The 26,710-nt window shown below is 43.3% G+C and overlaps 2 protein-coding genes across 2 annotated transcripts; both read right to left on the reverse strand.

Annotated features, from left to right (window-relative positions):
- Positions 1-11,026: 11,026 nt before the first annotated feature.
- Positions 11,027-11,353, reverse strand: PRR9 (proline rich 9). The gene has a single exon (XM_046001010.1). The coding sequence runs from the start codon at positions 11,351-11,353 to the stop codon at positions 11,027-11,029; it is 327 nt and encodes a 108-aa protein (XP_045856966.1).
- Positions 11,354-23,245: 11,892 nt separating this feature from the next.
- On the reverse strand, positions 23,246-24,789 carry LOC123938215 (late cornified envelope-like proline-rich protein 1). Its single transcript, XM_045999377.1, has 2 exons — positions 24,719-24,789; positions 23,246-23,552 (listed from the first exon to the last, which is right to left on the reverse strand). The coding sequence occupies exon 2, from the start codon at positions 23,528-23,530 to the stop codon at positions 23,246-23,248; it is 285 nt and encodes a 94-aa protein (XP_045855333.1). The 5' UTR covers positions 23,531-23,552; positions 24,719-24,789.
- Positions 24,790-26,710: the final 1,921 nt, after the last annotated feature.

The raw sequence follows: 26,710 nt of genomic DNA on the forward strand, positions 1-26,710 counted from the left end.
TCTAAATATTCATCCTAACCCTAAACAGAAGGAACCCATTCACCCTCTCCTGGAGACTCAGTATTTTGGAAGCCATTTCCTGTGATCTCCTTATTTGCTGCGAATGAAGTTTTCTTTATGTGACAACTTGCCTGGTGCAGTTTCTGTGACTCACCAGGGTACGAATTCATGCTGGTTTGGTTACATTCTCACTGCATGTTGAATAAAATCAAACATGATATACACGTTGTTTGAGGTGTAGTGAGACACACAGTTAAATAGGTGCAAGCTTATTTATATAAACAAGTATGTACATATGCATGTATATATTAACCCTGGCTGTGATGCCCCCACATGAAGATAACCTTATTGTTATGAGGCCTGGGACCCATCAGTGTCTGACATATCCAAAACAAAGTTTAGTATATGGCATGTAATTGATGTCCAAAAATATTTGTTGAATAATAGATTAATGAAGGAAGGTTATTTGATATCAGACTGAGCTTTACTGAATGGGAAGAGATTATAAATGTTAACATCAGCTTTGGAAAGTAATAAGGAAGACATCTATTTTAAGTATAATACAAACTCTGGAACTAGGCAACCTGGATTTGAAGCTCTGCTTTCTCAGTTATTATCTGTGAGACCCTGAGTAATTTACTTAACTTCTCTGAGCCTTAGTTTCTGATCTATAAAATAGTGATAATAAGATGATCTCTTTCTTTTGCTCTTTAAAAGGATTATAGTGGTTAATGAACATTAAGTCCTTAGAAAATATCTGCCACATATTATTTGCCAGTATTACAATTTTCTGTCTGTCTGTCTGTCTGTGTGTCTATCTATCTATCTATCTATCTATCTATTATCTATCTACCTATCTACCTACCTATCACCTCTACTCTCTACTTGGTATAGAAAGGACGACAACCTTCCTGGCAGGTAGTTTCACCAGTTCTAGTGATTGAGGAAAGCTCTTCCAGAAATCTTGAGCTACATCTAACAGAATTCAAAATTATTTTGTCAGATTGTTCCCCTCATTAGCATGTATCACTATGTTAATAGTGATTCTGCTAATCCTAACTCTGTACTAATTGCAATTAAAGGGTGATTCTGGATCCCACTTCCAATGTGGTAGAAGTTCTCTGACACTAACAAGAAATTCTCACACACCGGCTGGGTGTCCTAAGGATTCAGCTCAATTCTGACACCATCTACCTGGAGGTGATCACATCAGATTTCGATGGTTAAGGGCTCAGTCCCCTAGGACTGCTGTGTCCCCCTCCCCTCATCCCCCCCAGATGCCAGCAGCTAGTCCAGGTTTTCACCTGTACTTCTGACCAGTCATAAATCATAAGTTCCCATAATCACTTCCTTTGGTTTGATTAATTTGGGAGAGTGGCTTACAGAGTCAGAAAAGCATTGTAGTTACTAGATTACTGGTTTATTATAAAAGGATGAAACTCAGAAACAGCTAGAGGGAAGGGATGCATAGGGAGCTGGGAGGCTTCATGCCCTGTCCAGATGGTACTCTCCCTACATACAAGCTCACCAACCCAGGGACTTTCTGAACTCTGTCTTTTTAATTTTTCACAGAAGCCTCATTATATTGAGTCAATCATTGGCCATGGTGATTCAGCTTTTATCCCTACTCCTCTTCCTAGAGCTCAGAGGGGTAGGATTGAAAGTTCCAACAGTCTAATTACAGGTTTGATTCCTCTGGCAACCAGCCCCATTCTTAGGTGCAGTCCAAAAGGCACATGTCATTAACACACAAAAAATATCTTTATAATCTTTCTTACTCAGGAAGTGCCAAGGGTTTTAAGAGTTCCATGTAAGAGACATTGAAGACGAAATATATATTTCTTATTATAAATTACAATATCACAGTAATAATCAATAACCCCTCATATTTAACATTTACAATGTACTTTCACAAATATCTCATTTGATCCTGAGAATAGCCATGTAGAAGAACGGTATGTAGGTGTTCAGCATTTCAATTTCACAGATGCAGAAACTGAGAACATGACATTTACTCAGGGTCACGGAGCTGCTAAGTAATCCAGAACTTCACTACAAAAAGTCTCCAGAGGGAGCTGCTCATCCACTGAGGGGGCATAAAACCATCCACTGGGACCAGGAACAAAATATTTGGGTGTTTTTCTGTGTTTATCTTTATCTCATTCCTTAAGATTGTCTCATTTTGAGTTTGCTTATAATTTATATGTTAGAATAATAGTACATATCTATATGTATTATATGATGAACTTAGGACTTAATCTTTTTATTAAAGTATACATTCAGAAAAGTAAAAATTTTTAAGTGCAAAGCTCAACAAATTTTCACAGATGGCACAATCAGATTAGCAACCCCCAGATTAAGAAACAAAATATTAGCAGGAACACACAAATCTCCTCCCTGTTGTCTTCCAGTTACTACCATCCTGCCCTCGATCCAAGTATGACTATTATCCTGACCCCTACAACACAGACTTGCTTTTCCAGTTTCTGTAGGTTATATAAATGATATAAAAAGGAGTATGCTTTATGTTGAACCATGAAATTGTCAATGTTCAACAGTTTTTGACCTCCATAAAGGCAACTTCAGAGGGTTCATCCTAATGCATTTTTTTTTAAAGATTTTTTTTTTAATTTATTTGACAGAGAGAGATCACAAGTAGACAGAGAGGCAGGCAGAGAGAGAGAGAGAGAGGGAAGCAGGCTCCCCGCTGAACAGAGAACCCGATGCGGGACTCGATCCCAGGACCCTGAGATCATGACCTGAGCCGAAGGCAGCGGCTTAACCCACTGAGCCACCCAGGTGCCCCCCATCCTAATGCATTTTGTGTGTCTATTTCCTCTCCTCCACTTGATGTGGGAAACAAAGGCAGAGGAAAAATTATTAAGTTTCCTTACTACCTAGAGCCCACTGTCAAGTCCTTAAAATAGGCAGAGTGACATTCCTTTAAGGGACTCAACTGCTTCAATGTTAATACTTTGGTAAGGGCAAAAGGCAATCCTAGCTAGAACGTCTCCCCCACCCCCAGGCCTAGGATCCTGTAAGTCCACTTTAATGTATAAAAATTCCTTTGGAAACTTCCTTTATCTCTAAACCTCCCCCAAGATACTTGTTGGCAATCATCCCCCAACCATATGGGCCACTGATATACATCTGAAGGATCTCATGACTATGATTTTATTTGATGGTAATAAATGACGTTTTCCCAACAATAGCTAGCCCCCTCAAGGTCCTGGAAACCTTGCTTCTGAAATTCTTCAGAGACTTAAGCTACCTTTAACCCCTTCCCAGCTTGAAAGTATATAATGGGCTAATCCTCATGACCCCAGTGCAGCTCTTTCTCCCGTGTGTCCTGTCGCTGTGCTTTAATAAAATCACCTTTTTCACCAAAGACATCTCAAGAATTCTTTCTTGGCTGTCATCTTTGAACCCTAAAATCATCTTTCCTACATCGGTTTGGACTACTTTTTCATCAGACCACTGTAGAGGAAGAAGTTCCCATTTCCAGTGCTGTGACAGGGAAAGGGGGCAAGGAACAAATTGAGAGGGAAGGTGAAGACTTCCTACTTATCTTCACCAGGGTCTGCCCTGGGTTTGAGTAAAAGCTTGTTCTGTATCTGACACTCACTTTTCTGACCTGATGTCTTGGTCCTAGGACTCTGGGACGTATGTCACTTCAGTGACTGGCTGCTGAAAGCTGTTTTCACTATATTCAGAGCAACCTATAAATGATTCAAGTGCAAGAGTAGAGAGGACTTAGAAGTGATAAAGGAAATTTTCAACTTTCAACATTCGTGGACCTTATTCCTGGGCCTCCAGAGAAACTATATTTTCATGTTTACCAAGGTCAAAATGACTTGGCAAAACCTCAAAGCATAGGCTCCATTTCTGCCTCAATCACACATTGTACATTCTCATTATTTTAAAAAAAGAATAATAATAACCAGCAAGGAGCATTCCAAAAAAAGATAAGAAAAACAAAAAAACCTCCCTGGTTCCCATCAGATTAAAGCCATGGTCTTGCACATACTAAAAACATAATATAAAGTTTGTAGCCTTCTGGAATGTCCTCTCTCATGAAGACTTGTAACCATGCAAAAATACTGAAGCGGGAGAGTGAGGTTCTTGTCTTTATGGAGTGGAGGAATGAATCTTGTGGACAAAGGAGAGTAAAGCGATAAAAGTTTTATTAAACAAGGATTCAGAAAAAGCTCTCAGGAGTGAGAGGGGTCCAGACAGGATTGCCACTGAGGGCTTTTAGGGGTTGGTCTTTTATTGAAATCTAGCCAGGGGACTTAAAGCATCTCTACTGTTAGCATCACTGTGAAAGGATTAGTGACAAAGCCTTTAATGACTTACATCCTTTTTAGTGTTGGTAATTCTTTGTTGGTCACAAGCAGCTGTTATTACAAGACTCTACCTCTGACACCTAGGACGGGATGGTCTGGTTTGTTCTCTTATCTCTGGTTTCCTTACACCTCCTCATTTTTGGGATTTCTGTGAGCCTGATCACAGAGCCCCCTACCTATCTCTCCTTACCTTGCCCCACCTGTCCCTTACTCAAAGCTTATATAACCTTACACCAAATGTTCCTTCCCTAGAGCACTCTTCTTTTTTTAAAAATTTAATTTAATTTAATTTTTTTCATTATTCCAAGATTCATTGTTTATGCACCACACCCAGGGGAGGACTCTTCTTTATTAAGATTGTGTATCCTGGGCAGCTGTCCTAATCAGGGCTCAAATAAAACTGTTTTCTCTTTAAAATTTTGGGAAAGATTTGTTCAATTTTGTGTTGATACAAGACTTAAAATCTAGTCCAAACTTCCTATTTACCTTGGCTAGTCATTTGGCCTCTTCTTGCATATTGTCAGTGATGGGAACTCACTACTGTACAAACAGCCCATTTCACTGCTGGGTCATTTGATTCCTGGTATGATCCGTCTTTCTGTATCCTAAACTTGTTCTTCTCACTGGAGTTACATTGGAAAGATCGAAAGGCAGCTGCCACATATCTTGTAAATCTTTCTCATCTCTGGATGAAATGCTCCCATTCTTTAGTCACCACCTACACAACATGGTGCCCATAGGCCTTGCCCTTCTGCTCACATTCATTTGAATGTACTAAAAGTTGGTCAGTGTCCATCTTCAAATGTAGTGTATCTGGAGTGATATTCCACAGGCCATTGCCTATGGCACTTCCTTGTAGTTGCTTATTACTCTACTGATATTTGTCCCTGACCCCCAGTCCCTACATGGCTGGCTCCTCTGGGTCCTTCATGTTTACACTCAGATGTCACCTGTTCAGAGTGGCTTTTCCCAATTAAAGTGCACCTCTCTCTGCTCACCAGAGTATCTGGTCACCCTGTTTTATTTTTTACATTTTCTTTTTTTTTTTTTTTAAGATTTTATTTATTTATTTGACAGAGAGTTAGAGAGAACACAAGTAAGTAGGCAGAGCAGCAGACAGAGGGAGAGGGGGAAGCAGGCTCCCCACTGAGCAGAGAGCCTGATGCAGGGCTTGATCCCAGGACCCTGGGATTATGACCTGAGCCAAAAGCAGCCACTTAAACGACTGAGCCATCCAGGTGCCCCTATTTTCTACATTTTCTTATTTATGCCTTTGCTTAGGTACTTTTCGTCTGTCTCTTCCTGGTCAAGGCTCTGGGTGGCAGGCACTCTAAGCATCTAGTTCACTGCTGTATCTTCAGTGCTCACAACAGTAACAGTGCTTGGTACTGACAAGGCTTTCAGTAAATTTTTTTTAAGGAAAGAACATAAGTGATGAGTCTAGGTTTTAATCCCTATAGTCTGATACCAGAGCTTATGTCCCAAACCATCATGCCTGTTTCCCCCACTCCATACATTATTTAACTCTGTCTTTCTCATTAAGCTTTCCTCCTATTCTATTAGATGCTACATCTCTGCTCTTGTCTCCACCAACATCTAGCATTGGCCCTCTCCTTGTGGGGCCATCTCTGACATATGGCCAGGCTAGGTGTGGCCCACAGAATGCCCATTGTTTCTGTGGCCAGTAGATGGTGCTGTTGGAAAGACAAAAACAGTCCCCAGGGCTTTTAAAGGAGAGCTGGTTGGTACAAGCCTGGTTGGAAGTATGGGAGATGCAGAGTCCTGCCAGCCTGCCCCTTCTTCTTCCAGCCACCTCTAGGTGAGAGGCAAATGTCCATGGGAGAGAATAAAAAGCAGGAATGGGTAAGTTCCAGTCATGCTGCCCTTTGGTCAAGATATCTTGAGGTTAATGACGGCAGTGGGGATAGAGTGGGAGGACATGGGGATATACCCCACTACACTATTTCTCTGACTGAGGACCAGACAGTTTGTGCTTATACAGGGCTAGCCTGAGGACCTGCCTGTTGATCCAGTGTCCCTCACCCAACACATATACATATGCACAACCAGAATGGGGCTGTGGAGGAGAGCAGGCAGTGATCACTAAGCGTTCTGAGTACTCAGTTTTTCAGAAAGTTCTGCCCATTCTGACCTTGGGTTGCAAATTCCCCCACCATAGACAGTCTCACAGGCTTTCCTTCTGTGTTCCCATAGCACCAAACACCACATCCTATACATGTAGGTACACAGTCAGGGTGACAGACTTGTTTTGATTTTCCTAGGACAAGCCCAATTTTAACACTAAAAGTCCTGCATGCTGGCTACCCCCGTCAGTCCCAGGAAAACCAGGATATTTGGTTACCCTATCAATAAAAGAAGCCTCTTTTCTCTCTGTCTCATAGGACATGCTGGTTGGCTGACTCTGAGAGTGCCTAAGACCTCAGTGTAGTTGGCCCCATGAAGACAGGCAAAGAGTACACCAAGGCCCAAGGGCTGTCATCTAGGGCTCTTATGTCAAAAGGAGATACAGGTAGTTACACACAAGGTAAGTGGAAGGGAGAAACCAACCCCTCAGAACTTGTGTAGATGTACCTGCTGGCTCTTTTGACATGACATGGGTTTGAAACCCATGGACTGACTGACACAGCAGAGGGAGAATCCTGGGTGAGTGGGAGGGAGGCAGGTGCAGGTGGAAAGGAGGCTGTGATAGGTTAACAGGTGCACATGTACATAGCACAGATGGACTACTCTGGCCCGGGAGAGAAAAGAGGCCCAGCAGGCAAAGAAGCAAGGAATAAAGGGAAGAGAGGTGTTCTAAAACTGGACTGGGAAGATTGGATTAAGGAAGCTGGTGAGGAGTTACTGTAAAATACCACTCAGGGATGAAGTATTTGGGCCCCCAAAACATATTAAGAAAATACCTAAATTTGGGGGAGCCAATTCCCATCCCTTACCTCCTCCTTTCCTTTAGTCTCAAGCCATGAACCACACTGTGCTGGTCCCTAGGGCTTTCTAACAGTGTTCTAGAGGCCAAAGTAATTTTCTCAGGGTCTGGTCTTCTGAGTCTTGTTGTTCTGTTGGGCTCCTCTGCCCCCGGGTCCCAATTTTGCCAAGGAGACCTAGATGAGCTAGTTGAGTCCTAGTGCCAGACAGGTTGGAAGGGGGCTTAGCATTTACATTTCCTATCACTCCCTACTTGTATTCCTCCAGTTCATGGGAATGTGGCACATCCAAGGGAAACTCCTGTCACCAGCAAAACAGATCTCATCATAAGAAAGTTCTTAAACTGAACCAAATCAGTAACTTCTATCTATCAGTCCCAACTGTGTCCTTGGGAACCTCACAGAAATCCAATCCCTCCTTCACAAAAGCACTTAAAATATTGAGAAGAGCTATCCTGCTCCCTTGGGTATATTCTTTCCCAGTCTAAATATATTTCAACAGTTTCTATTATGAAAGTCTTCAGGCCATTGTACTATCAACTTGGCCTTCCACCTGGTTCTCCAGAGCCTGGTGTGGGTGCCTTACACAGAGTGGGTTCTCCATACATGTCTACTAATGTTTTCATGGCACATTTCTTCTTGACACATGGAGCCCAGAAATCCACTCTGGTCACATATTGAGTTAACTGAGTCAAAACTGAGATCAAATCAAGTTAAGAGAAAGGAACAAGAGAATAGCTCACAAAACTGGAAGGTTTCAAGCTGAAAGTGGCAAGAAGCTCACAGAATGAGGGTTACAGCTCAGTTGATAAAACTCGAGTACATTGATCTCTATTGATGATTAACCACTAGATGCCTATATTCCTTTTAGGGGAACAGTGTTGCATAAACTTCTTTGTTTGTAGCCAATAGGCTCAGGAAGTTGTGAGGTCATGCTGACTAGAGGAAACTTAACTTCGCTTATGGTCAGAGCCACATTTTGGAGAAATCAGGATAATTGTAAATTTCAGTTATGCAGCTATGGGTATTTGGTCTAGGAGTATATTCAAACTACAGGCTCCAGGTTTGTTTTTACCCCTGGGATTGTCAACTGGAACTTCTAAATCCAGACTCCCTTTGGTAATGTCCCTATCTCTCTTTCTGAAAGGCTTAGTATAAACATTTGGGTCTTAACTGTCCCATGTCCCAGGCCCATGTCATTAGGGCCCTGATCCCCTGAGCAAGAGGGTGGGCAACGCCTGGGTCAGAGCTCTGTGAGCACGAGGAAGCTGTGGTGGTTCTCATGGCAGAGTTTTATGAAGGCCTTCTAGCTCCTTGACGTCTCTTCCGTCATCTATAATCTGTAGGTGCGTCTCTTTCCTATCTCCTGAGGCTTCCCTTATAATCAGCAGGCTGTCCTTTCTCTGATATTGTTAGACTCTCTCTGCTTGACAGCCTTGCAGTTCTGCTCAGCGTCTGAGTGTCCCATCTTGGACTCCAATCTGTGCACGCCTTTAGTGCTAGAGAACAAAGAAATTCCTTGGGCTTGAGCCAGGCTGGAGAAGTGTCGTGAACCTCGGTCAGCCCAGTTAAAATCTCTACTGCTAAAAGGGCTCTCTGGAGGCTTTTTGCAGGTTGCTGCCCCGGGGGGAGCATAGGCTTATTCCAAAGTCAGAAACTTATTCCAACTAAGCAGGGAAGCAAAAGAACTGTGATTCAGGCACCTGGAGATGTTCAAGGACTTGGCATGACTAGCTTTTGGAGAGGGCCCCTAGGCACATGTGGCCTGTGGAAAGAAGCTCTTTAGCTCTGCATAGGGTTGCTGCCTGCCTGCTCACCACTGTCTGTCCAGCATCTGGCACAGCACCTGTGAAGAGAGCTCAGGAAATCTTCCCTGTGTTCCACAGGTCTTCCTCATGCAAGTAAGAGCTCTGTTCTGGGTCAAGGGGGACTCCAGTTAGAATCTTGACTTCACCACATACACATTTTGTGAGGCCAGACAAGTTTCCTAACAAAGATAAAGAGGCAACACATGGACCCCTTGAACTGCTACCAGAATTCCCTCAGAGAATGTGCATAGAGTTCTGGGCGCCTGCTTGCCACCTGCAGAGTCAGTGAGTTCTTAGGGCTTCATGTTGCTGCTTGAAATCTTCCCCCAAGTTGCCCCCTGCCCCCTCTTCTCTTGACTTAAAATATCTCTAAGATTAAGAGGCTTGGGTGACTCCAATGCTGCAAGGCCCTCTTGTCAGTCAAGCTGCTCTCTATTGGCATACCCATATGTGCTGATTCAGAAGGGGGAGTCCAGGGGAGTGAGTGAGGGGCCCCTTTAGCTCTTAGGAGGCCGGGCCTTAACATCAGGTCCAAGTCAGATCTCAGGGTACCACTGAGGAAGCAGCTATGTGTTCTTTCATGTAAGTAAGTCTTGCTCCTGCTGCACCTTTTCAGTGAGAGGAAGTGGGGTGATATGGGGCAGGGAGGTGACCTAGGTTGACTTGTTTTCCTGAAGTCAGGGATGGCAGGACAATTTTGGCCTTTGAGTCTATTTATCACAAAAATGTGCCTAGTTCCTCCTTCTGACAGGAACACTATGCTTGTAAGATATCATGGATTCATTGGGGACCCCTTTTTCCATATAACTCTCCTCCTCCCATTTGAGCCCTTTCCTCTAAAAGCAAGGATCCGAGGGGAAAGAAGCCATAGTGGTAAGAATTCTGGATGTAAAGTTCTGAGTCTGCGCAGGTCCCAGGCCCTGATGGATTCTCGCAGGTGGAAAATGTGTGTATAGGTAAGCCCATGATGCATTGTGAGTGGGGGTGGAACAATCCACATGACCTTCTAGAAGGCCTCTGTCAACATTGCTGTTCTATGCACTTGTGAGGTCTGTTTTTCATTCCTACTCCAGATTGTCCAAAAAAAGGGAAACATAATCATCACAGGGATGAACTGTGGTTGGGCAGTGGGGAGGAAAGAGCACACATCAAGTCAGACATCAGCCTTAGAATCAGCTTTATTCTGTATTTGACCTTCACCAGGGAGAAGAAAACAATGAAGCTGGAGAGCAGACCAGCCTTCACCACACAGAAACAAATCACATCTCTAAAGAATGTATGTGAAATTACAGGGCCCAAAGCAGACCAGCCATCAAACACAAAGATCAAACAGAACCCCACGCATCCCATCTCATCTGTCCTTATTGGCTGTTTGGATTAAATAATTTATACACTTTTGCTTCATTTTTAAAAGCATAACTAACATTCCAATGTCCAATAATTTGCTGTTCCTTTTTATGATACATAGACAAAGTGACCTGATTTTTTATATCTGTAACACCACCAACCTCTTCTCAGTATCCATGGTGGTGTGGTGATGATCAGTACAAAGTCCATTAAAAGTCAGCTTGTTTTGAGGCTCAATTGAGAAGCTGAAGCTCTGAATGATGAATGGAAGCATCCTTGGCTGTTACACACTCAGGGCTGGATGATTTCATGTTCCATGGGGAGCTGAACAACTGCACTATTTCTCTAGTTGAAACCTTCGGCTAGACTGCTGAGAACAGTACTTATTCACAGAGATTGATGAAATACAGAGAAAAATGTCTTCAGAGACAACAGACCCAGTCCTGGAATTCTGAAGAAGCCAGGAGGCAAGAGCAGGTACGCACAGAGTTACCCATAGGTGAAGGTTACCATAGCATGGGCTTGGGTTAGGTTTTCATCTGTTGGCCATCTTCTTCTTGACCCCAGATGGCATTATGAGATGCTACTTTCCCTTGCTGGGGTGTAAGCACTTCTCCTGGACTTTCTGTGGACAAACTTCCACACATTTTGTCTGAGAAAACTCCTGGCATGGCTCCACACACTGAGGTGGGCATTGGTCTTGGCTTTGCTGTGGGCAACTCTCTTGGTTTAACTCCTGGCACTGAGGAAGACATACCTCCTGAACTTGCACTGGGCAACTCTCCTGGCAGGGGTCCTGGCATGGGGGGAGGCACACTTCCTCAGCCTTTGCCTGGCACTGTTCTTGGGTCTTTTGAAGACATGGAGGAGGCACACATGGCTGCTTGCACTGCTGTTCATTAAAGGACATCCTAGGATAGGTAACAGAACCTGCAACAAGCACAAGATTCGAATTTAACTAGCAGTACCAGGATGGATACTGAGAGATGATGGCTTGGTAGAAGGAAATGGGGAATGAATGATTATAAACCCTAAGAACTTATTTGCTGTTTTTCATCCTTTTCTCTTTTCTATCTCTACTGTAGCTCCCTCTGACACTGAACTCCTAGGTGGGAATATTCTCAGAGTTCTTGTATAAATACCCAGAGCCCAATCATACCTAACACCCAGTTCTACTACACGTTTTTCCATTCTCATCTATTTGGCTAATCTTTTTTAAAATCAGGTACAAGAGACTGAACAGAATACACAGGATGGTGTGAGAGCCCCAAGAAATGGAAAAAAAAAAAGAAAGAAATGGTAAGCCACTTAAAATCTGTGGAAAATACAGTCTAGCGAAGAAAGAGAATAGGATCCTGAAGGCAGAAAAGCAAGGGAAAGGGAGAAAGGGCACAGATGTCCCCATTTACCTGTCTTCAACAAGACTCAAAGGACGAGGATTGCAGGGCCCAGCAAAGTAGGGACTTTTATACAGTGCCTGGTACTGCCTCCTGAGGTACTGACTGGCCACGTGGGCTGATGTCCTAATTGTGGAGTCACCACAATGAGCTTCCTCTGAAATTGCCCATGGTTTGAGTCACTGCTTGGGATGCCTATTAACCAGCCTCCATTTGAGCTGCTGGGTCCTCACCAGACCTCAGCAGGGAGGGGCTCCTCTCAGATCTCTCTCATTAGAGGTAGCAGCAAAAGAATGTTCATAAAACGTTATCTCAGTCTGTTAAACTGGGATTGTCTTCCTTGTCTGGACAAACCAGTTCAGGATGTGGTGAGAGATAAGATCCACCTTATTCATCTTGTCTTCGCCCATGAGAACACTTTATTTTTAAGACCTGGGGTCTGTCTGGGTCAAGGGCATGTATGGCCCATTTCAGACATTTCCACTGGATGTCTCTTCATTGAGCTGGAAAGTCACACTTCTAGTCACACTTAAGACACACTTGTCTTAAGGCCCCAAGCACACAAAGGACCTGGAGAGAGTGATTTTCCTACCTAGAAATATTCAGGGAAATTGCGGTCATTTGTTACTCTTAGGTTGTGAAGTAGGGTGGAGGAAAAGGGGAGGTAGAAGGCAGGTAATCTTCATCTTCTCACTTTGATTTATGACATTTCTAAAAGTGGAGTTACAGAGTTTTCACAGTGACCAAGAAAATAGAATGGAACAAAATTGGTTTACCTCCTTGCTTTCTGGAAAAACTTTCCTTAAAACTTAGGTCAGTAAAAGCCAGGGGGGATGATAGCAAAACTTTCAAAGCAAACACATTCAGTTTTTTCTGAGACTCTGTGTGGCCTGCCACTTCTGTCTTGTGTGCCTTCTCTCTCTCTGTGACTTGTGAAACCCTAAACATTCTGCAAGGCTCCACTCAAGTCTACATTCCACGAGCCTTTGCTGATTACATTAAACCAGAAATCACCTCCTTCTGAACTTCCATAGCATCTAATGTTGATGCTGTTTATATGAAATTTACTATGGTAAATAACTATAGTTATTAGGAATTCCAGTTATCTTATGTACAAGATCTTATTACTACCTTACGTTGTAGGTTCCTAGAAGATAGGGGGCTAGTAAGTGGAATATCAATGACCATTAATGGAGTGAATGTATTAATTAAGGAATAAAGAAGGTGAATGTAGGAGACAATTGGGAGTAGATGAGGATCTCATGTATCAGAGGATGGGAAAACATTTGTTATAAAAGAAGCCACTTATAGGCAGGGGGTAATCCCAATCTTTTGGTACTGGTTGAGACCTGGCTTGGGATCCAGTATGCAGTCTATTCTGAACAAAGTTCCATGTGCACTGAAGAAGAATGTGTATCAGTTGCTTTAGGAAGAAATGTTCTGAATATATCTGTGAAGTCCCTCTGGTCCAATGTCATCCAAAGTCCCTTTTCTTAAATATTAAGGATTATTCATATTTACATAAATTTCATCATGTTATAGCTATCATATAAATTGATTTTCTCCTTTAAAAAAATAAAAGAAGCCCTTTGGGGCACCTGGGTGGCTCAGTCAGTTGAGCATCTGCCTTCGGCTCAGGTCATGATCCCAGGGTCCTGGGATCAAGTCCCACATCAGGCTCCTTGCTCAGCTGGAAGCCTGCTTCTTCTTCTACCTCTGCTCTTTCTCTCTCTCTCTCTCTCTGACAGATAAATAAATAAAATCTAAAAAAAAAAAAAAAAAAAGCTCCTACACCATGAAGGGGTGGCCCTGTGCTTATTTGCTACAGTTGGTTGAACCCCAGGGACTTTAAAGAAGATGAAGTCCCCCTTAACTTGAAGAAGTTGTCTAGGTCATTTCCTAAGTAAAGTATTTTGCTAAAATCAGATGTTCATTTAAAGGTTTATACAGTTTTGGGATGCTTACTCCCCCAGATAGTTTTTAAAAGGTGAGCTGGGGACAGACCAGGTGACATTTTGATCTTTAGGACTGGTGCACAGAGGATTGATGCTCTCTTCCTTTTCCTTCTTCTCTTTTTTCTTCTCTTTCCATTTCTCCTCTCCCTCTTCATCTCCATTTTGTGTATGAAACATTGTCTAAGAAACAAGCTGACTCTGTGGAGCCCTAGAGGGCAAGAAATTCTCCATCACTGGGTTTATTCATTCATTCTTTTTTCCCTCCAATGCTCCAAGATTCATTGTTTATGTACCACACCCAGTGCTCCATGCAATACATGCCCTTCTTATTACCCACCACCAGGCTCACCCATGCCCCCATCCTCTCTAAAACCCTCAGTTTGTTTCTCAGAGTCCACAGTCTCTCATGGTTTGTCTACCCCTCAAATTCCCCCAATCACTTTTCCTTGTATTCTCCTAATATTTTCCATGTTATTCCTAATGTTCCACAAGTAAGTGAAACCATATGATAATTGACTTTCTCTGCTTGACTTATTTCACTCAGCATAATCCCCTCCAGTCCCATCCATGTTGATACAAAAGTTGGGTATTCAACCTTTCTGATGGCTGAGTAATAGTACATTGTATGTATTGATAACATCCTCAAAATATTAAAAATAAAGCTACCCTATGACCCTGCAATTGCACTGTTTGGTATTTACCCCAAAGATACAGATGAGTGAAAAGAAGGTCCAAGAAGACCCCAATGTTCATAGCAAAAATGTCCACAATCACCAAACTGTGGAAAGAGCCAAGATGCCCTTCAACAGATGAATGGATATTCATTCTTTCAGTCATTCATGACCCTGCTTTCAAGGAGTCAACAGTCTCATAGATAAGATTGAGAGAGATATGCTTGCATGTGCCAGAAGAAGGTCCCTTGATCAGTCTTGGATGGATAGAAGGTTCTGGAAAGCTTCTGGGAGAGGAGTGTCTGTGATGTGTTTTGCTGGACAGTAAGAATTACCAGGCAAGGAGAGTGGGCATCAGTGTTACAGACAGCCTGACAGACGGAATGTTTGTTAAAGCTATGCTGAGAGGAGAGTCTGAGGCTGATTCAGGAAAGCGATAGGTCAGAAGTTGAGGGAGAGAGATTGCTTGGTTGAGATTTCCAGAAATTTTCTACAACAGGATGCCTGAGCTTACCTTGCTTGTGCCATATGCATTCTGTGGCTTTGGCTGAGCCTCAGGAAGAAGACCAAATAGGGATGTGTTAAACAATGAAGAAAGCAGGTCATGTGCTCATGGAGGAGGATAGATGCAGTTAGGGAGAGGTCAGAGTTCCACTTCTGTCAAAGGACTCTCTCTCTGCCTCACAGTGAGCTGATGACCGTGAAGTGGGTCCAATGGAACAACAAGGGTCCTTTAATGTGGAAAAGGGGACAGAAGAGCCAGTGTCACAGTGAGGTCACAGAAAGATTTGACTGGTCATTGTTGCTTTTGAAGATGGAGACCATGTGCCAAGAATGTGGACAGCCTTTAGAAACTATAAATTGCAAGTGGACAGGTTGTGCCCTAGCACCTCCAGAAGGACATATAGCTTTGTTGACATTTTTATTTTAATTTTTTTTTTAATTTAAGATTTTATTTATTTATTTCAGAGAAAGAGTGCACAAGCAAGGGGAGACAGGTCAAGGGAGAGGGAGAAGCAGACTCCTGCCTGAACAGGGAGCCTGATGTGGGACTCGATCCCAGGACCCTGAGATCATGACCTGAGCTGAAGGCAGACACTTAACTGACAGTCACTCAGGCTCCCCCATTTTGATATTAGCCCAGAGAGACCTATGTCAGACGTATGACTTCCAGAACTCTAAGACAACATAATTCTGTGATTTTAAGCCACTAGCGTTATGGTAATGTTACAGCAGCAATAGAAAATTAATAGACCTTCCCAACTTCTGGAGCTCTTGGGAAGTCTCAAATGAAGATGTAAAATTCCACTTAGCACTCCCTTATTTAAGTATCTACTCACTGGTCATGTCAACCCGTCAGTCAAATACCAGCTCTTAGTGATGCATGGGAAAAGAACCAGGTTCAGGACCCCAATTGACTTGGGCTCGACTCAATTACAAAGAGTTTGTGTATCCTGGATAAATACTTAGTTACTCAGAGCCTCCATTTCTTCTCGTTGGGAAGGGATAACATTATTTCACAAATTTCTTGTGAGGAATAAATTTGAGAATATATGTGCCAACACTCAGGACCCTCAAGCTATTTATAGAATGTTAGTGCCATCTGACTTTGTTCAGGACTCAGCTCCCTCATGAAGCCTTCCCGATTCTCTTGGTTCTTACTCCATCTCCTTTACTCTGTCCTCCTGGGGCTCATCTTTTCTTATGCTTTTCTACTCATTGGGATGTAGTACAGTGTACTGCACAGAGGCCCAGAGACCTGGACCTGTCCCTAACAAGATATGTGACCTTAGGCAAGCCCCTGACCCTTTCTGGCTTGCTATTTATCATTAAAATAGCAAAGGTAGCCTACGAGTCAAGCTAGGTCCATTGCACCTTTGACGTTCTGTGCTACTCATGAGTGATTAGCTTGGGCATCTATATGACTTTATAAGTATGTGGATGCATGTCTGTGTGGTGGGGCAGGAACGGGGATGGGGGGAGTCATCCTCCTTGATTAGATTATAACTTAGAATCCACCTAGTCTTCTGTCTTCTGTGGGTGGCAGTAGCCCAGCCAGGTGATTGAATGACCTTATAGTGGGAGTATTTGGGGTCCAAGTCCTCAAAAATCAACCTTAGTTGATTTAATCTCCCCAGCTTTGGGGTGAGTGTCCCATCCTACATCTTAAGATAAGGTGCCTAAATAGTTTCCTTAACCATTACCAACCCTCCAGTGAGACTGGGGCTAATCTGATTGAATGCCATCGGAGATTGAATATTTTAAATTTCTTCAGCTATCATTATTGGGAGCTAGTGTGTAATTATACAAGGTCAGCAGAAGAGAGTCAGGTGTGTGTAGGACATTCTTTTTCCCCCCATTCCCATCAAATAACTATCTTCTTTGTTCATATCATAAAAGTTCCCAGACTCTTCTGATTCACTCAGCTGGCCGGTCTGCATATTATAGGGCAGTGGCTCTGATAAAGCCAAATAGTATAGAATGTAGCTCACCCCGTTCCCTAGGAGCAGGTGCTACTGGAGAGCTTGTGGGCTCCTTAGGGAGACTCCACCACCCCCTCACTTCCCTGCCTCCAGTGTTGCCTGAACAGGGTTGTAGGAGGGGCCATGGGTCACAGGCCACTGTACCCAGAGGGGACGTGACAGGCCACCTGATTCCCCTTCCTTGTTTCAGCGTAACATGTGCTTTAAATAGGAAGCACTAAATTATCAACTACATATTTTTAAGTTGAGGCAATTGAGGTACAAAAGTGTTGAGGACTTTCCTCAAGATCATGTGGGGAGATCATGTCTGGACCAGGTAATGGCCCATGTAAAAACATTTAGGACACCACTGTATTGGGAATTCCTTATAAACTTTAGGGAGGCAACAAAGATGCAGCGCAGCCAGTGATTCTTGACAGTACTGAGGTGATGAGGAAATATACAGAGGTACACCTCTTCACCTTCAGGAGGTTCATGGTGCCCAGGTTAAAGACCACTGAGACAGAAAATGGGGAGATGTATGTTCCTAAAATGTTTAGGTTAATATAGGTCTTCAGTCCTTTTCCCCCTTTGTTCTGCCTCAGTGTGGCCCAGGTTAGGGTTAGAAATCCTAGACTGTTCCAGCAACCAACTCAGTGTGATCTTGATTACACTTGATTACACAGCGTGATCTTGATGTTTCCCTCTCTGGAGCTAAGTTTCCTCACCCAAACAACTGAGACACTGGGCATGTTGTGTGCCACATCTGGAACTTACACTCAGGGTTACAAAAGTCACATCTGGCTCTTACTGCGATCTGTGGGCTCCAGGGCCCAGTTTGGGAATGGGGTGGCAATTCACTTGTCTTCTAAGATATTTACCTTCCTTTCCTTTAACTCTCTTTCCTCCTCAACCCCACTGCCTCACAGAACAAAAAGGAAGAACAAGATGATGGGAGTGGGGACTCCAAGCTGACCATGTTCTTGAGTACCTTTGCGTCCTGGCTTTCTAAGTTCAGTTTCCCATGCCAGTGGCTTTGCATTTACCACCTCACTGGTCAGTCCTCTCCACACCTCAGTGAGAATTTTCTTCTCATTCTTCAAGGGAATAAACAGACCACTTCTCCCACTGAGGTGACACAATTTTCCTGGGCCTCCCAGTTAAGAGCATAGGGCTCACTTCGAATCCACATCTTTGTGATGACAAACTATTTCCCTTTTCCATACTGCCTTCCAAAGTGAGAAATCTGCTCGAAGACAGGCTCTACTTCCCAGGTGAGGCTGAGGGGAAGCTGGCAGGATCTGCGTCTTGTAACATAAGGGAAAAGTGACCAATTCCAGGGATGCCTTCTTCTCAGCCACAGGCCTACCATAGCCAGCCCTGTCCCCCTCTCCTACCTCTGAATTCTGGGAATGACACATGTGATGAGGGTAAGCAACATAGTAGCCAGGGCCTCAGCCCAGAGTGATCCCTTCCTCTTTAGAAAAGTGCATTCAAAGCCACTGAACATGCACTCATTTATTGTTATTAAATGTCACGAACAGCCAGTATAAACAGATGGATAGAATATGATGGGATAAGCATTGCAGGAGAAATGCATAGATGTTTTGAGGTCACAAAAAGGGGCCTCTGACCAGCCTGCAGGAGGCAGCGGGGGAGCTTTCTGAAGCAGGTGACCCCTAAGTTGGGTTCGGAGGGAGATGAAGATCTGCTCAAGTGGACCATTCAGAGGAGTACTCAATGGAAAAAGAATGCAGGACAGACAAGTGTAAAATCACACAGGCCAGAAACTCTCTGGCATGCCAGGAAGTGCCAGCGTTTGCCTGTTGCTAGACTGCACAGTTCTAGAAGGAGAGAGAAGTAGCAAGGTAAAGCCAAACAAGGAGGTGGGGGCAGCACTGGAAGACTTTTGTGTGACTTGTCAAGTCATCAAGCTATTGCTTAGGAAAAAGGGAACCTTCTATGGCTTTTAAGCAAGGGAGTGACATGTTTAGATTTAGATTTTAGCCAGTCTGCCTTGGCTGCCTTATATTGGAGGAAGGACTAGAAGGAAAACTTGGAAACTAGTTAGGAGGTTCTGGGTGGTGTAGGTGAGAAACTATGAGGGTATTTCTGGTGGGAAAAGCACAAACCCTCAGTCTGGGCATCATTTCCCTCGAGCCTGGGAGAGAACACAGAGCTCTGTAGGTAAGGCATCACAGGTTTTATGCATGTGGGGCATCTGAAAATACACTGTTATGCATTTTACAATCAATTTGTATCTTAGCATCTTTATATGTTTGGCAATTGACTTACTGTATTTGCCCACCTATTTCTTTGCTGAGCATCAACAGCTGTGGCACAGAAGCAGTTATGACTTGTCATTGTCAATAAAGCCTCCCAGGATGTGCCTGTGCTTGTGTCCCTGGCTGGAAAATTTGGTCATGTGAAAGCAAGACATGAAAATAAGACAGGTTTGGTGACTGGCTTCTTGAGGCCATCTCCCCAGCTGCCACTTGCATGTGGGGGACACATAAAAGTGAGCTCTATGGTTCCTTCCAGCTTCAGAGCTTCAAAGCAAGACATCCTTGTGATTGTGTGCCAGCCCTTTCATATAACACTGGCCAGCTCACAGCACCGCCCCCAGCTGACCTGGTCTGGGAGGACATCCAAGTCTTCTGCCTGCTTCTCAAGAAACCATGATGCCAGGGGGTCTGTGGTAGAGTCTCTTCTTACAGCTTTTCCATGACAGGAAAGGCTTGGTCCTGCACTATTACAGTATCTGTGAGCCATCAAGACTACACCTTAAGGGTTCTCGTGGTGCCATTCTTCAGGTGTTGCTTATTTATTTATACAGCTCTCTACCATTTGGGGCAGGGCTCCAGTGACTGCCGCCACTGGGGCTAGGAGTAATTATGGCATTCTGCAGGAAGGTAGCACACTCATCATGTTCTAGCCATCTTCCCTGGCATTGCCTTTGATCCAGCCTTTTGCTGGGAAAGTAGCCATTAAGAGATGTGTATCTTTGGTTTCATTTACATGGGAGAAAAGAGAACTAAATTGGCAAATGGATGGTTTCATGTTCTCAGAGATGGCCTCCACCCAGTCTGTGCCCAGAGTCGTCAAAGTCAACCAGGAGAGCACCAGCCCCTAACCCACACTGCCACAGAGCCACTGAATGCCTGGGACTGAGACCCTACCCCTCAAAAGAAGGCAACCAAGGTGTGCACTCAGGTGTAGGAAGTGGTTCTTCTTTCTTTTCCTTTTATTTCTTTATTATTTAATTAGTTCATTAAGCAAATGAAAGGACTTTAGTGGGTTTCTGAAGTATTAATGATTATGTACATTTTTCTATTACATGAGAAATAAAAGCTTATTTATGAAAATCCAAAGACTAGTGAAAATAAAAATACTCTATTGGTTACCCATAACTACTTTGTCATAAAATAACTAGAATGTTGACAAACTTCCTTCTGTCATCATCATCAACATTCATAGAAGTTTTTGGTTAAATATAATTGCTTTTATGCTATACCTCCAATTGGGACCTTGCTCTCCCCCCCTTTAATACATTTTAATAATTACATAAGGTTTCACCAAGGAATAAAGTGCACTTGATCAAATTTCTATTAGATATTTAAATTATTTCTAAATCACACTGTAATAATCAGCTTTTACATAGCTTTTCTTTTTTTCCATTTTGGAATTATTTTTCTTTGCACATATTCCAAGACATGGAACAACTGGGTCCAAGGATTAAACCATTTTACACTTTTGATACATATTTCCGTATTTCTCAAATTATTTCCTAAAATGATTTTTGTCTCTTTATGCTCTCATCAACAGTGACACACCATAGCACTGGGATTTTTGGCTTTATTATTTGAAAGTGATCATTAAATAGATGGAAGATGCTGTCACATCATAGTGCTATTTCTTCTCTCTCTTTCCTTTTCCATCTTTTCTCCCACCCTTCTTCGTGATTTCTACTGAGGTTCAAGAGTTGTCCATCTTTTATCAACAGTTGACTATAGGACCCTAATGCCCTAAACTAGGCTATACAGAAGTTCCCAGTATCCAGGAGGCACCTCTCTGCAGGGCTTGGGGGACACTAAGGCCTCTTCATGTCAGAGAAGGTAGTAATCTTCACATCTGGAAAAAGAGGGATTGCATGCCTTAAAGACTTGTCTAGCGCTCATGTCCCAAAAGTCTGCTTTTGCAACTACCTAATTATATGACTTGGTCTGGTGGGGGTCTTGAGCACATTTTGGACTATCTATTCTTTCTGCACCTTTGTGATCCTGTAGCAGCTTCTAGACTCAGAAGGATGGAAAGCTGTTTGTGTGCCATGATTCCGTAGGAAGCCTCCTTACCTTTGACCTCTCTCATTTCCCCTTACCATGATAACAGAGAATCCTAAACCTAGTTCCACTTGAATGTTGTGGGTTGTAATGACAAACTAGTTTGGTCTGTGTGGCAAAGCTCTCTTATCCACAGGGTACTCCTGGGAAATCAGGTTTCTTTCCCAGAATAGGAGCATCTCAAGCTCAACTCATCAACAAACTGGGTCTGCACTTGGTCAAAGACCTTACCACATGGAGAGGGTCCTAGGAGGGAAGGAGACCCACCCTGAAGAGGAGTAGAGACTGATGGAGATGAGGGAGATTGAAATGGTGACCACACTCCCAGGCTCTAACACCCCATTTCCTACAGTTCTATTTCTATGCTCCCTTCCCATTCTAATACCCTTCCCAGCAAAGTGAACTGATATATTCCCTTTTGTGAATTAAGCAAGGTTGATGTGGGCTTTCCCTAGCCACTTGTAAATAATCCCCATTAACATAGCAGCTGTGAATATTTTCCCCATTCATTCCTAATTGAGGTGCTTTTGGATTTATCCTTTCTTTTGTGTAAAGCTTTCCTTTTGACATTTTGTAGATTCACAGGATGTTTCCCTAATAGAGATTCCATGCACCTTTCACTGGAATTCTCTCCATGGTGACTTGCTATATAGTTATGGTTCAGTATCCAAACCAGCCTGCTGACATTAGTGTAATTCACAACTTCAATTTTGTTTTTATTTTTTTTAAGATTTATTTTTTAGAGGGGTGCCTGCATGGTTCAGTTGGTTGAGCTTCTGCCTTTGGTTCAGGTCATGATTTCAGAGTCCTGGGATGGAGCCCCACATCAGGCTCTCTGCTCAGCAGGGAGCCTGCTTCTCCCCACCCTCACCCCGTCCACTGCCTGCCTCTCTGCCTACTTGTGATCTCTAGCTGTCAAATAAATAAAATCTTTAAAAAAAAAAGATTTATCTTTTAGAGAGTGAACATGAATGGGGGAGGGGCAGAGAGAGAAGGAGAGGGAGAGAATCTCAAGCAGATACTCCTCATTGAGTACAGAGCCTGACATGGGGCTCAATCTCATGATGCTGAGATCATGAAGCTGAAACCAAGAGTCAGAGGCTCAACTAACTGAGCTACCCAGGTAGTACTGTTTTTTTTTTTTGTTTTTTTTTTTTGAAAAGAGTGCCTAGCTGTGCTAATAGGTATGAGTTAGAACTTAAATATTATACCTGATGAGGAAGAAAGGCACAGGGCAATTATGTTCAGGTGTGACACATGAAACCTGGGCAGGTGCCGTGTGTTCCCCTCTTCGAGTGCTGGCTATGTCCCAGTATATCACACTCTGGACACACATTATCTCCTATGCCTCATGACAAGACCCTGTAAACCCACTGCTAGCATCAGAGTTCCTTTCACAGAGCGCAGGAAACCATAGCTTAGAACAGAGCTAGAGGTTGAAGCCCATGCAGCCTGTTTTCAGAGTGTTCTGCACAAGCATTATGCAGTGGGATTAATAGCTGAGGGCAGAATTTTTCCTGAGCCTTTCCAGACTGGACCTTTCCTCTACATCCCATTCTTCTTTTCCCCTTTTGCCTTATTCCTCTGTCATAGTGGCTTGGGCACCTGAGGTGAACCACTGTTAGCAGCCATATTTACAGCTCTCTCAGTCTGAAGGCCCTGGATGCACCCCTCAGGAGATACCACATCCCTATATGCAGCAGGTAGGGCCAGAGGGGAGACTGTCTTCAAAAACTGTTGATTGTAGAATGCCAGGGTTTTAACCTCACTCTCTAGGGATTGATTCTTGGTGGTTTAGTGCTGGAACACAACAACAACAACAAAACCCCAAACTGTCAAAACAAAGCAAAACAGAAGAAACACTTGTGCAGCAGAGGAACACGTTTACTTGTCAGTTCATGGCTTCAGCTTTCAGGATAAGATGGTGAACATGGTAGAGATGTTGGAGGTAGTAGAATGAAAGGTACCCTTGGTGCCTCACTCTGGGGGTGGGCAGGGAGATGGACATTTAGGAGGACAGGGCTTGGAACAGGACTTGGAGGGTAAGGGAGCTGGGCACGGAGGAGGACATGGTGGGGGGCATGGTGGACACTTTTGTGGTGCTGGGCACTTTTCCCGTGGGCACTTTTCAGAGCACCGTTGCAGCAGCTTTTTTAAACAGCTGGGCTGGCATTTGGCTTCACACTTTTGTTCACACCTGGGATCACAGTTCTTGGGCTCATTCTTAGGTTCACTAGATTTATTTTTATCATCACTCGACATTCTTTTTTGATTTTTCTGGGTCCTGTAAAGAAATATGCAACAAGTCATATGTGGGAGACCACACTGCAAGAGGACCAGGAGGCTTCCCACTCACACCTCCTGCTCATCCTTGTTTTTATGAAAAACTTTCCTGGGATGTTTCGGGCTGTAGACCAAATTCTCATTTAAGGGCTGTCCTTCTGTCCTTGGAGTCATTGGTGACAACATTTTTTGGTCTCTTCACCCTTTCCGTGCTTTTTGTTCACTTACCTTGTCTCAATTCCATATCCCTCAGCAGGCGTTTTCAACCTAGGGTCCTGGAACTAACCCTGCCCCATGATAAAACCATATTTAATCATATGTTATCAATATAAGTGGCATCTTTTGTAACTCCATGTCTTTTAATTAATTCATTTAAGTACATTATTCTGAAGTCGTGAATTTGGTCAAACTGCTAAAAGCACTCATGTCACAGCAAGGGTTTGAAACAGTTCCTGCAGGGCTACTACCCTAACCCTCTGGAGATGGAATGAGAAGGCATGTTACCGGGTTTAGGGACTCAGGATACTTCTTTCATTCCTGCATCTTCCCTAAGCCCTCAAAGCCTTGAGAATTGCTTTCTTCACTTGAAAACTGAGGATGGAAAGAAACTGAATCTCTAACATGGCTGGACTCCCATAGGCCACTCTGTGACTCCTCCCCATGAGGGGAAGGGAAGAACTCAGGAAAGGAAGAGATGAACAGGGAAATTCTAATTCTTCTGAAAATATGAATTTGAGAACCACATAATATAATTTTAAGGAAGAACTTTTTCCTCCTCTGTTAAGTTTTGCCCTGAGTTAGGTCTTCTATGGATGATTTGACTTCTAGATATGAGCAGGGCTTTTCAGTCCCTGACAATACTTGCAAGCTGTATCTAATTTGACATTCCTTTGATTTCCTTTAATGATATAAAAATATACATTTATCTAATTTAGTTTTGAAAGCAATATGACTCTCTGGAGAGATAATTAAGTCAAACTCCAAATTTGTTAAGAATCTCTATTTCAAATGAGGCATACCCAGTTCTTGCTTCTGAAAATGAAGGGATGCTTTCATTCAAAAATAGCCATCATCTCAACCCTGCTCAATGCCTGGGGTGCTTTAAGTCACTCTTAGGAAAGGAGAGGGAAAAGACGGGGCATTTGCAGTTATCCAAATGCAACTCACCCCTTTGTGTTGGTAGTGAACTTGACAAGTAGTCGAGTGAGGTGGATGGTATTGCTGTGTGTGAGAAGGTGGATTTTCCCTCTGGGTCCTCTGCCTAGCTCTGAGGAAGCCAAAGGTGGGGGGAAAAGGGGACCCCCCACTTGTGACCTCATCACTGCATCATCAGGTAGTGATTGTTGTGTGACTCCAGAGCGCCGAGCTCAACTCAAGCCCTTGAAAATAGGGCTTGTGTTTAATCAACCCTCCTTTGGTGTCATGTTCTCTCCCAGGGTCACTCAAAATTCATGCTGGTGAAATCAGACGATAATGAAGACTACTGAACTCTAAGTATAGGGAGGTTCATTGTTGCTAGGAGCAGAAAATCTCTGTTTACACATGGTCTCTCTTTCCCCCCAAATTTTAACTCCTTTTTAACTTGCCCCTTCTCCACCTTTCTAGGAGAGCTTCCCAGATTGCTCACAGCCATTTTGGTTCTCTCCTTCCTATTTTTCTAATATCAGATTCTGAAGCCTCTTTATACCACTCCACACAACCTAGCCAAAGTCCAGGGATTATTTTAGCTCTTTTTCTTCCTTTCTGCCTGTAACTCACTGATTGTTGTGCTTTGCAATTTTTATTCAATCAGGGAGTGGCCACCCTTGATATCGAAAGTAAACCCTGCTTACTGTAAAGAACTTGAGTTTGATGCTCCTGACCAGTTCTGACATACTGGGTTAATCCCCAGATCTGGTCTTAGAGTAGAAAGATTTGCATCTGAGAAAGTTCCTTCCTTGCCTTTTCAAAGAACTGGCCAGTGGGTCTCTGTGGTTGGAACAGATCTGGGTTGTAGTTGGAGGTTGATGTGGGAAAGACAAATGGAGTGGAATAAATAATCCCTTGAACCCAGAAATTTCATCTTGGCAGTCATTCACTGACAGCCATGAGTGACTTTTGGTAAAAATGGTGAAAGGATCATGTCTAAGGTGTTGACAGAGATTCTGAGAGCAAAGTGTGGGACGGACTGGGGGATGGGTCAAACGTTGCACTAGTCTGTTTCAAAGAGGTTATAAACATCTCCAAGTCTGAAGGAAGGCAGTGGTGATGGTAGTGAAAGTATGCTGATGAGAGAAGTATCATCAGAGAAGTACATTTATGAGATTCAGTTAATGGGAAACTTAGGAGAAAATTATGAAAGATGACTCCCAGGTATTATTATTAATGGGTGATGAGGAAACAGAATAGATTTGTGTTAGAAAAAGATGAGTTTAAGTCTGTGCACGTTGTGTGGTCACAGTGGAACATCTTGAATGGTTATTGGGAATGTGGTTCCAGTCTTGTACCACTGAGCAGACTCAGAACTTGAGTTTGATTGAGTACCACAGGTGTTTGCTGAGTGGATAAGGATGAGAGGTTTGGGAGAGAGAACAGACAATGTACTAGGGAGAATGGGGAACACCAGTATATGGTTTATTTGATATTTACAAAGGAGAAGGAATGTCATACACAACTGAAACCCAAATGAACCCAAATAAAAGGGAAGTGTGGGTCAGAATTTAACTCCCTGTCACCAGGACAACTGGTATCAGACCCCTTGTATTGGTACAGCCTACCCCTCAACACTCATTTTCTTTGCCCTATCCTTTTCATTGTTTCAAGCTCTAGCTCTTCAAAGCGGCTGAGAAGAAATTTCTGTACCCATCTCAAGAGACTCAGCTCCACCTGCTGTTCAGCTCTGGACCAACGCTAGCCATCGGGCAATTATTTGTGATGGTGATGTCAAAAGACATGGTGACATGGGGGCACCTGGGTGCTGCGGTCAGTTAAGCATCTGACTCTTGGCTTTGGCTCAGGTTGTGATCTCAGCATTAGGAGATCAAGCCCTGTGTTGGGCTCCATGCTCAGCTGCAGTCTGCTTAAGACTCTCTGCCCCTCTTTGCCATGTGTGTTTTTTCTCTCTCTCTCTCAAATAAATAATCTTAAAAAAAGAAAGAAAGAAGAAGGAAAGAAAGAAAG

Source organism: Meles meles, chromosome 1 (genome assembly GCF_922984935.1).
Source record: "Meles meles chromosome 1, mMelMel3.1 paternal haplotype, whole genome shotgun sequence".
Taxonomy (NCBI): domain Eukaryota; kingdom Metazoa; phylum Chordata; class Mammalia; order Carnivora; family Mustelidae; genus Meles; species Meles meles.

What these genes read in the sequence shown, in the direction of transcription:
- PRR9 (XM_046001010.1), bottom strand. Translation starts at nt 11,353, where the DNA reads ATGTCCTTTAATGAACAGCAGTGCAAGCAGCCATGTGTGCCTCCTCCA.
- LOC123938215 (XM_045999377.1), bottom strand. Translation starts at nt 23,530, where the DNA reads ATGTCGAGTGATGATAAAAATAAATCTAGTGAACCTAAGAATGAGCCC.